This window comes from Corythoichthys intestinalis, chromosome 6 (assembly GCF_030265065.1).
Source record: "Corythoichthys intestinalis isolate RoL2023-P3 chromosome 6, ASM3026506v1, whole genome shotgun sequence".
Lineage (NCBI taxonomy): Eukaryota > Metazoa > Chordata > Actinopteri > Syngnathiformes > Syngnathidae > Corythoichthys > Corythoichthys intestinalis.
The window spans coordinates 1,101,398-1,113,542 of NC_080400.1; the positions used below are offsets into that span (position 1 = coordinate 1,101,398).

At 42.3% G+C, this 12,145-nt stretch overlaps 1 protein-coding gene across 2 annotated transcripts in view; it reads left to right on the forward strand.

The window, feature by feature from the left end:
• The window catches only part of LOC130917406 (neurobeachin-like), a 572,897-nt gene that overhangs the window by 282,008 nt on the left and 278,744 nt on the right, over positions 1-12,145 (forward strand). For both annotated transcript variants that reach the window (XM_057838766.1, XM_057838767.1), the window contains one exon: positions 6,945-7,053. In XM_057838766.1, the coding sequence (XP_057694749.1) occupies positions 6,945-7,053 (109 nt within the window). The remainder of the gene's footprint in view (positions 1-6,944; positions 7,054-12,145) is intronic.

The window sequence follows — 12,145 nt, forward strand, 5'->3', positions numbered from 1 at the left end:
CTCCATATTGAAGGGTTTAAAGAAGGCTCACCGAGAACAAGTTGACAATTTATTCGGGTCGACAGCGATCAACACAAAGGCGAAACAGACTCAGGCGAGGAGGCAAACTCATTCCAAGGTCACCATATCAGAAGTCAACAAAGGGTTCCCGAGAAAAATGACGATTAGTTAAACATTGTCTTTTGAAGGCTCTCGCGGGGCGGGCCGTGGGCAGGAAGAAGGGTGTGTTTGGGATTATTCTCTCTTTGTGGATTGGACAGGAGGATTCGGGAGTTACTGTTGTCCGGGCAACGAAGGTTGTGGATTTTTCCGTCTCAGCGTCAAAGGGGCTCTTGGAGTCTCATCGGTCGTGTTATCAGTTGGGTATCAGGCATTCTCTGGTGTTCCCTGTGTTGGGACAGAGCATCCTGCCATTTGTTATGGACTGTCCGGGAGAACTGATTGCGAGAGTTGGTGCGTCAATCTTGCTCAGTCAATTGTATGACGCATGCGCTGGGCTTCTGTGATAAGAAGGCATCTCTTATGCCCTATATTCTGCTCGTTTTCCTTTAACTATAGTATAAGTGCTGTTTATTTGTATTTATTTTTAAAGCACGTGTTTATGACTCAAATTATGTTTACAATATGCACACACCCTCTTTCTCAACACAGACAGTTGCCAGAAAGAAGAAAAACACATGTTTTAACGCCGTTAAACATACTAAAAAAGCTTCAGTTAACTTTCGTAGCTTGTGGTAAAAGTTCATGACAGTGTTTACTAACCTTTAATCTTGTATAAATGCGAAATCATATTGGAGGTATTGCCTCCTCGGCAGCCACCCTCCACAAACATGTCGGTTTGCCCTCCTCCTCTAAGTCGCGGCCGTCTGAAACTTTTCTGTAGCCGAAGTATTCCCATACCAGCGATTTCATTTTCTTTGATGTGGGAAAAAGTTCAGGAGTTTCACCTCCTCCAGCCATCAAGGAGCACAGCTGACTCACTAACACTGAGCAACAACAACTGGGGGATGGTTGAGCCTTACAGCTACAAGGGAGAGGCTTCTCAATGCATTTTTGGGACTTAGTAGCTAATACCATAGAGACGGTATTATGGGAAAATTTTTGCAGTTTTTAAACCGTGACGTTTTCATACCTTGGTATACCTTTAAACCAGTAATCTGCACCTGCAGCACATTTGGCTGGCGTGATGTGAAAAATAAACCAATCAGCAAAAATCAGCTGAATCCGCAGTCCATCTGCATGGTATAAAGCAGTGCTGAATTGTGAGATGCTGACCTGGGTGACGTCACATTCGCATTGCTCCTCAATCCAGGAAGTCACGCATTTTCATGGCGTGGGATTCAAAAATTGAAAACATAAATCGATCGCTTCCACACACATCCAAGTAGGGCTTCAGCTATCGATTATTTTAGCAGTCGATTAATCGATGAACTAATTTGTCGAATAATCGAGTAATCGGATAAGTAACATGAAAAATTAAAATACCTGAGCTGAGCCTCAAACGGTATTAAAAAAAAAAACAAATAAGGATTTATGTACAACAAAAGAACAATTGGCTAACTTATAGAGTGAACGTCCGCTAGCTTGAATGCTATAAAACGTTAACTTTTTTTTTTTTTTTTTTTTTTGACAATCCTTGTAACAAATGGTTCAGATTCCTATTCCCACAAAAAACGGCCAAATATACTAATAAACTAAATTACGAATGCATTTAAAAAAAAACTAGGGCTGTCAAACGATCAACATTTTTAATCGAGTTAATTACTGCGTAAGAATTAATTAATCGTAATTAATCGCAATTCAAACAGCTATAAAATATGCCATATTTTTCTGTAAATTATTGTTGAAATGGAAAGACACAAGACGGATATATACATTCAACATACGGTACATAAGTACTGTATTTGTTGATTATAACAATAAATCAACAAGATGGCATTGACATTATTAACATTCTGTTCAAGCGATCCATGGATAGAAAGACTTGTAGTTCTTAAAAGATAAATGTTAGTACAAGTTATAGAAATTTTATATTAAAGCCCTTCTTAATGTTTTCATTTTAATAAAATTAGTAACATTTTCAATCAAAAAAATAAAATAGTAGCCCGCCATTGTTGAGGTCAATAATTATACAATGTTCATGGGTGCTTAAGCCCATAAAATCAGTCGCACCCAAGCGCCAGCAGAGGGCGACAAAACTCCAACAACATTGCACATGGACACTTGGACATTGAACTGTGCTGTCATTTTAATCTGTTTGAGCGGGGCATGTGCGTTAATTGCGTCAAATATTTTAACGTGATTAATTAAAAAAATTACCACCCGTTAACGTGATAATTTTGACAACCCTAAAAAAACATGAGCGCAAACAAAAACTTAGCTCATTGTAACCCGAGTCTGTTCTGTGCCGCCCGCGTTCCGCTCCCACCTCTGACTAGGCTGGGACGCGAACCTGCGAGCGCGACGATTCTAGTCGGCAGGCAAGTTCGGTAACCACTGCGCCAATAAGCTCTAGCCAACGGCGCAGCCGCTAGCGTCCTTACATGAAGGAATCGGCGGGGAGGTTTCCACGTGCTACAACGGATACACTTTCTGTGAACCCGTTACACTCTCCCCCCGAAACCTTCGCTGCCGATCCCGGGTGAGCCCCCATTTGTAACCCGAGTCTGTTCTGTGCCGCCCCGCGGTCCGCTCCCACCTCTGACTAGGCTGGGACGCGAACCCGCGCGCCGCGACGATTCTAGTCAGCAGGCAAGTTCGGTAACCACTGCGCCAATAAGCTCGAGCCAACGGCGTAGCCGCTAGCGGACGAGCCCCCATTTGTAACCCGAGTCTGTTCGGCGGGGAGGTTTCCACGCTACCACGTGCTACAACGGATACACTTTCTGTGTACCCGTTACACTCTCCCCCCGAAACCTTCACTGCCGCCGATTCCTTCATGTAAGGACGCTAGCGGCTATGCCGTTGGCTCGAGCTTATTGGCGCAGTGGTTACCGAACTTGCCTGCCGACTAGAGTCGTCGCGGCGCGCGGGTTCGCGTCCCAGCCTGTGGAGCGACCGCAGATTCCTCCACAGTGGCCGAGGAGGCTTTGGTGCGACCCCGGAAGCCGAATTTTTTCTTGGGAAGCACTTTCTCTCTCGTCTCATTAAGGGACGTCTGCAGCTTCTCGATGGCCACCTGGGCTTTCCGCCGGTCGTGCGTAGTCAAAAACATTATGCTGTCGTTGAGGAACTTTTGCAACTGCACCGTTTTACTCGAAGCTTCCTCAAGCCTCCGAGCCGCCGCCTTTTGATCAGCGTCCAAACAACCGCACAGTAGCTCCTCGATTGCAGAGCGCTGGTCGTTGAACGTGCTGAGAAAGTATTCGACGCTCTCACTGGCCACAGAGAGGTTCTCTTTGGCTTCTTTTCGCCGCTCGGCGTCCTCTAGCCTCTCTTTATGTCGCTTCTGTAGCCGCTCCTTCATTTTAAAAGCACCGTTTCGGCTCTCCTGGTCGTCCAGCTCAACCACTTCATCGGCTGCCTCCATGTTGTCGTGTAGACTCTTTAATACTAAGGGTCTTAATTCCTGAGGCAGAACGAGTTGGAACTGTGTTTGCGCACCGTCTTGTCTTGATCGATAAAGGACATCGTCTTTAAGAACTAATCTGTTCCATTCCCGTAATAACAGGCAAAGTTCAGGGACTTCCTTCTTTGCGGTTGATGGAACTTTTTCTCCCGATTCAATCTGATTGATCACTTCTCGAATTGTTGGATCTGCTCGCTGTTTTGCTTCCTGAACAAAAACTTAGCTTATGTTGGTCTTAACATGGAGCAGTTGGATTCAGCCATGTGAAATGTGGCAGACTAGAGGGCAGTGTATCCACTCAAATCAATAAAACTGATTGGAAACACTTTCAAAATAACCCATGTTAACGCCACAATAATTAGACGAATACTCGAAGCAGCAAAATTTAATTGGAATCTTTTTTTTTCTACTCGAGTTAATCGATTAATCGTTGCAGCACTACATCAAGTGGTCCATTTCATTCAGGAGCATGAAATACTGCGTGAAGTATGAAATAAACATGTTTTCTGCTGTCATAGGCTGTTTAAATTTGATGTTGAAAGCAAAATAGCATCTTGATTTAGTAGCACGCTCCCATCTGATACTTGTTTCCAATTGGCACCCTTTAATAAAATAGCCTAGTATGTTTTTTTGCCAAAGCACGAGGCATTTATTTGTCTAAGATGGCTGCTTCAAAACAAAATACCAGTCTTACAGCTCATTGAGACGTTTGCATGTGTTGTAGTATTAAAGAGAAGCAAGTCCAAGTGTGTTTGAAGAAGAAAGGTCACTCGAGTGCAGGGTCTTCCTTGCTTTAGCGGGCGTGGCCCAGGCTCTTAGGGGGTTCCGTTGAGCAGATCAGGTCCAACTAAGCCTCCCGGCCCATCTGCTGACCCGTCTGGCAACTGTTTCTGTGCCTTGCTGGGGATTGGCCCGGGGCTCCTCACCGCATTGGCACTGGGACAAAGCGTCAATGAGGTGGCACCCGTGGTTCTGATTTGGAAATCTCGTCAGCTGTCTGAGCATGCAAGGTGTTCAATTCACAAGTCAGTTGTAGTTTCTTTTCAGCCGACCTGAATTAATAGGAATAATGACATAAAACTTATGTCACCGGTGGTATTCGTCTGCATTGTGTTGTCAGTCAATGATTATTTTTGTTGCATTGTGCTCTAAAAGTCAAAATCCTCTTGTTAAATTGGGGTGTGACAGTATATTGAAAAGGTGATATATTGCGATGCTTTGTAGTCCAAAAGGTTACTCCCGCCAAGAATCGATATGTTTTAAAAAGGTGTCACTGTTTGCAAAAAAAAAAAAAAACATAAAAAAAAACAGGTTGCGACCAAAATCTTCCATTAGAAATAGTGTCTACGTTAGGAATGGGAACTTCTTGGTACCTCACAATACGATTCGATTTGCGATAGAAAGCTCACGATAACGATAGCGATACATTGATAATTGATACATTAGTCAGGAACTCATTCTAGGATATTCTACAAACAACTAATTTACAGAAAAACAAGCTTCTAGTGTGAATTGGAATTTATCACTAGTAGACATCCAATCCATTTGAACTGGGAGGGTGGCAGCGAATGAACTTTCGTTAATTCGCTGCCATCCCTCCCACTTACATTACGGACATCAGAATCAGAATCAGAATCAGAATAATTTATTGTCATTGTTCCAACACAGAAACACAATACAGAATGAACAGGTTGCCGCTGAACTCATCACACTCGGTTGCCGCTAATTTGAAATGGCCTTAAAAAATTTTAAAATAATAATATTTAAAAAATCATCTCATTTGCAAGGCATGGAAAACTTTTATTTTGCTGTGGCGTTGCGCCACAATCTCTTACGTGTAGGGGAAACCCTGCCCACATAATGCTACAGTAGATATCACATGTATAGAAAACTAGATGCAAAATGACACTCTTAAAGCGGTAGACTTCTCTGGAAGGTTGTTGTAGTGAACTTTCCGAGCGAACCAAATCAACTTTTTATCCAAAATACTACTAAATTGGCAAAATCTTGACTTGAATCTATCATGTCGAAAGTAGACAGAAAGGAAATTATGGAATAATGGGAGCAATTTTAACAACTTTAACAGTTGATTCACAACATTAAATTAATTAATTCAAATATAATATCTGACTGAACTAAAGTGCAATCACATTGGTAAATGAATGGCTTCTGGTTTTTGAAATGTAAGTAAACCAATCTATTGTGATAAAACAACAAAATTGCAATAACTGCGTTAACCATCAAAGTGAAGTCTAACTGTAACTGTAGTCTTGAAACAAATCTGAATCAGGAAAAACATTGCAATAAAATAATGCAAACTGGTTAAACTTGAGAGTAGCTGAGATCTGTCATGACAGAACATCGCTTCAATGATATCTGGCGTCATCTGGCGTCGTGAATGGATATAATGTCTAGACCGCGAGTATAAGATGACCCCCACTTTTTCAGTCTTATTTCAACGCAATAAAACACTGTCTTATATTCGGACCAATACGGTATTTTCTTTACTGTTTTGAACTGTTAACTTGATGTAGAGCTGCAGCTATTGATTATTTTAGTAGTCGATTAATCGATGAACTAGTTAGTTCGAATAATCGAGTAGTCGGATAAAGAACATGAAAAATTCAAATACCTTAGCTAAACCTCAAACGGTATTAAAAAAATAATAATAATAATAATAAATGAGGCTCTATGTACAACAAAAGACCAGTTGGCTAAGTTACATAGCAAACGTGCGCTAGCTTAAATGCTATAAAATGCTAACTTTTTTTCATTTTTTAAACAATGCTCCTAACAAATGGTTCAGACTCATATTCCCACAAAAAAAAAAAAATAAACATACCTATAAAATAAATTACGAATGCATTAAAAAAAAACAGCCCAAACAAAAGCTTACGATGGTCTTAACAGGGAGCAGTAGGATTCAGCCATGTGAAATGAGGCAGCCCAGAGGGCAGTGTATCCACCCTAATCAATAAAACTAAATATAAACACTTTCACAATAAGCCATTAGAACACCACTTTAATCAAACGAATACGCGAAGCAACAAAATTTAATTTGAATATTTTTTTTCTAATGGATTACTCGAGTTAATCGATTAAACATTGCAGCTAATTGAAACAGTAGTTTATTTAAGCCTGAGAGGATTTTTGTATAATTTTTGTAACTAATGTACGAAACATTAAAAGCAGCTATTTGCGTGGGGGGAGCGGTGAATAAATAATGGATTTATAATCGAATCGTAGCCTCTGATTCGTAATCGAATCATTAGGTGCGCCCAAGATTACCACCTCTAGATGACAGTGATCCTATTTCACTGCCACTGACGTGAATGGCAGCCAATAATCTATTAATCTGCACGCCTGTTCTCCAAAGGTTGCTTTGTCATGCCACGAAGGACCACATCGTCCGCGTGGCCAACGAGGCCGAGTTCATCCTGAATCGCCAGCGAGCCGAGGACGTCCACAAACACGCCGAGTTTGAGGTACGCTCCGCTTTTCCGGCCATATACTTCTGTCAGGTTCTCGTGAGTACAGTGGGGCAAATAAGTATTTAGTCAACCACTAATTGTGCAAGTTCTCCCACTTGAAAATACTAGAGAGACCTGTAAATGTCAACATGGGTAAACCTCAACCATGAGAGACAGAATATGGAGGGGAAAAAAAAGAAAATCACATTGTTTGATTTTTATAGAATTTATTTGCAGATCATAGTGGAAAATAAGTATTTGGTCACCTACAAACAAGCAAGATTTCTGGCTGTCAAAGAGGTCTAACGAGGCTCCACTCATTACCTGTATTAATGGCACCTGTTTTAACTCATTATCGGTATAAAAGACACCTGTCCACAATCTGTTAAGCACACTCCAAACTGCCATGGCCAAGACCAAAGAGCTGTCAAAGGACACCAGAGAGTAAATTGTAGATCTGCACCAGGCTGGGAAGACTGAATCTGCAATAGGAAAACACTTGGTGTAAAGAAATCAACTGTGGGAGCAATTATGAGAAAATGGAAGACATACAAGACCACTGATAATCTCCCTCGATCTGGGGCTCCGTGCAAGATCTCAACCGTCAAAATGATAACAAGAACGGTGAGCAAAAATCCCAGAACCACACGGGGGACCTAGTGAATGACCTACACAGAGCTGGGACCACAGTAACAAAGGCTGCTATCATTAACACAATGTACTGCCAGGACCACAAATCCTGCACTGCCAGACGTATCCCCCTGCTAAAGAAAGTACACGTCCAGGCCCGTCTGCGATTCGCTAGAGAGCATTTGGATGATCCAGAAGAGGACTGGGAGAATGTGTAATAGTCAGATGAAACAAAAATAGAACTTTTTGGTAGAAACCCAGCTTCTCGTGTTTGGATGGGAAAGAATACTGAATTGCATCCGAAGAACACCATACCCCCTGGGAAGCATGGGGGTGGAAACATCATGCTTTGGGGCTGTTTATCTGCAAAGGGACCAGGACGACTGATCTGTGTAAAGGAAAGAATGAATGGGGCCATGTATCGAGAGATTTTGAGTGAAAATCTCCTTCCATCAGCAAGGGCATTGAAGATGAGAAATTTCAGCATGACAATGATCCCAAACACACAGCCAGGGCAACAAAGGAGTGGCTTTGTAAGAAGCATTTCAAGGTCCTGGAGTGACCTAGCCAGTCTCCAGATCTCAACCCCATAGAAAATTTGAGGAGGGAGTTGAAAGTCCGTGTTGCCCAATGACAGCCCCAAAACATCACTGCTCTAGAGGAGATTTGCTTGGAGGAATGGGCCAAAATACCAGCAACAGTGTATGAAGAGGTACAGAAAACGTTTGGCCTCTGTTATTGCCAACAAAGGGTACACAACAAAGTATACTGACCAAATACTTATTTTCCACCATGATTTGCAAATAAATTCTTTAAAAATCAAACAATGTGTTTTTCTGTTTTTTTTTTTTTCCACATTCTGTCTCACATGGTTGAGGTTTACCCATGATGACAATTACAATTTAATATTTTCAAGTGGGAGAACTTGCACAATTAGTGGTTGACTAAATACTTATTTGCCCCACTGTATTTTAGTGTGCGCGCGCGATAACGTCGCGCGGCGTGTCAACTCTGTTAGCGAGCGTGTACGCGTGGGGAGTGATGACTTTCTTATCTGCCAACAGCAGCCGTCTTCAAACGGCCGCTTGATTTACAGTCGCCCCGGATCCTTGACCCGCTAGATAAACCGGAGGAGACGCAATGTCAGAAGAAGACGAGGGGGGTGCCGGAGCGTACCTGGCCCCATCCGTCGTGTCTGCCAACTCCGACAGCCTCCGCTTTATTATCCGCCGCCGCGCGTCCGAAAGATGGAAGACGCCGGATCGGACGTTTTTACAATTAAGGCGGCGCGAGGCGCGCCGGGAAATGATATTTGTCAGCGCACGTCACGTGAGCGCGCCCGGATCGAGTTACCCGCTTGATGAGGAATACGCTCAAGTATGATATGTGACAGATTTCAAAATTGACGCAGGAAATTCAATTAGTTCCCGGCTTCTGTTAGCAAATTAGATTTGGAATATTAGCTTGGTCTGGTCCCGGGGGGGGGGCCCATCTCGTTCTGGCGGTAAAATGTACTGTACTTTATGTTGTCTCTCTGTATTACTTTTAGACGATCTGATTTACCCTACATCAAATTAGACAGACGCGGTAGATGGATAGAAAGATACTATGGATAGTAGGGGTGGGAACCTCTGGGTAGCTCATGATACTGTACAATTTTGTGAAACAAAGCTCCAGATAACAAAGAATTGATCTGGAAATATTCTACAAAACAACTAATACACAGGAAAACAAGCTACACTGCTGGCCAAAGGTATTGGCACCCCTGCAATTCTGTCAGATAATGTTCCGTTTCACCCAGAAAATGATTGCAATTTAAAATGCTTTGGAAGTAATATCATCATTTATTTTGCTTGCAATAAAAAACACAAAAGTGAATGGAAAAAAAGATAAGAATCATTATCATTTGACATAAAACTCCAAAAATGGGCTGGACAAAAGTATTGGCACCCTTTGAAAAATCATGTGATGCTATAGAGGTAGATTTGTGTCTTTATTATTCAATCAAACTAAAAAAAAAAAAAAAGTTATTTGGAACCTATTTTTCTTTGATTGAATTTTTTTTTTTGATTTAAGTCGTTTTTTTTTTTCTTTTTCTTTTTTTTATTGAAACAACTTTTTTGATTGACGTAATGTAGTTTTGAAAAAAAAAAAGTCAATCAATTGAAACAACTTTTTTGATTGACGTAATGTAGTTTTGAAAAAAAAAAAAGGTCAATCAAAAAAGTTGTTTCAATCCAAAAAAAAAAAAAAATAATAATAAACTTAAATTAAAAAAAAAAAAAAATCAAAGAAAAATAGGCTCCAAATAAATTTTTTTGTTTCAAAATTTATTTTTGCATTCAAGCACATTTTTTTTAAAAATTTTTTTTATTGAAGTGGCTTTTTCTTTGATTGAAAATAAGTATTTTGATTGAAGCAACTTTTTTTGGATTGAATAATAAAGACACAAATCTACCTCCATATGGTGCTTCTATAATTTAGGTAATTAACAGCACCTGTTACTTACCTGTGGCACATAAGAGGTGGTTGCAATCACTAAATCACATGTGCAGCCAGTTAAAATGGATTAATGTTGACTTGGTAAATGGACAGTACTTATACAGCACATTTATCTACATGGTTACCATGCCCAAAGCCCTTTACATTAGCACACATTTACCATTCCCACACGCATTCACACACCTATGGTGCTGCTGCCATGCAAGGCGCTGCCAACCCATTGGGGGCAAATTAGGGTTCAGTGCCTTGCCCAAGGGCACTTTGACAGTGGGCAGTTGTAGCCAGGAATTGAACTGCCAACCCTTCGGTCCCAGGACAACTCCAGCTACCAACTGCGCCATGGCCGCCGTATCACACGTCAACAAAAGGTTCCCGAGAAAAATGACAATGCTTAGTTAAACATTAGGTGTTTCGAAGGCTCTTGTGGGGTGGGCTGTGGGCAGGATGAAGGGAGTGTTTAGGATCATTGTTTGTTTGTGGATTGGACAGGAGGAGTCAGGAGTTACCGTTGTCCGGGCAACGAGAGTTGTGGATTTTGCCACTTCAGTGTCAAAGGGGCTCTTGGAGTCTTGTCAGTCGTGTTATCCGTTGTGTTGAAATTCGCCCCCCCGGCCCAGACGCATCCGGGAACAGCACCCGCCAAAACAAGTGCCGCTCTGCTGACGCTGCCCCGCATGCGCCCACCGGGAAGGCAGAACTTCGCGCGTCCTCTTATTTTAACCCCTTGTACTGACTCCATGTTTCAAAAGCCTGAAGAACACTCACTGAAAACAGGTTGACAATTTATTCTTCGATAATGGTAAAAACAAGGCAAAAACAGACGACGGAGGGACAATTCTGGATCCAAAACAAGGCTACATGTTTCCGAGCAGAAAAAATCTGTGTTATCTCAGTGTCCAGTCTTTTTAAAGTCTTTGCTGACGCGGGTCATGTCGAAGGCGTGTCCGAAGGTGGGTCTGGGCGTTGCTTTTGGGTCTTCCCCTTGGTGGCCGGTTTTAGGCGGCTTAGGTTCGTGCGCGGATTGGGACGCCCGCTATCAACTTTGCTGTCCGGGCTGGTTGTACTTGTTTTAGGACAAAGCGCTTTGTCTTTGGAGTTTGCTGGGAGAGCTGATTGCACGAGTTGGTGCGTCAATCTTGTGATAAGACTGCATTGTGTATCTCTTCTATTTCTTCTCATTAAACTATGGTGGGCGGCACGGTGGCTTAGTGGTTAGCACATCTGCCTCACAGTTCTGAGATCAAGGGTTCAATCCCGGGCTTCGGCCTTCCTGTGTGGAGTTTGCATGTTCTCCCCGTGCCTGCGTGGGTTTCCTCCGGGAACTCCGGTTTCCTCCCACATCCCAAAAACATGCATGGTAGGCTGATTGAACACTCTAAATTGTCCGTAGGTATGAGTGTGTGCGTGAATGGTTGTATGTCTCCTTGTGCCCTGCGATTGGCTGGCAACCAGTTCAGGGTGTCCCCTGCCTACTGCCCGTAGTTGGCTGGGATAGGCTCCAGCACCTCCGCGACCCTCGTGAGGAAAAGCGGCATGGAAAATGAATGAATGAATGAATAAACTATGGTGTGCTATTTATTTTATATTAGTAGTGCAGTCCTACCGTAAATATGAAAATGATACTATTTCCTGATTAATTATATTACGTGTGTTAGAGTAATGCAAACCGTTAGACGGTGCCTACGAGAACCTGTACCATATGTATGTGTTAGACTATATATGTGTTAGACTAATGCAAACAATTATATGGTGTGTGCGACGACAATATCTTTTCCCCTTCAGTTGGATATCGGGCATTCTGTGGTGTTCCTTGTGTTGGAACAGAGTGTCCCGCCATTTGCTCTTGACTGTCCGGAAGAACTGATTGCTAGAGTTGGTCCGTCAATCTTAGTCAGTTGTATGACGCACACATTGGGCTTCCATGGTTAGAAGGCGTCATGTATCTCTTATGCCCTATATTGTGCTTGTTTTACTT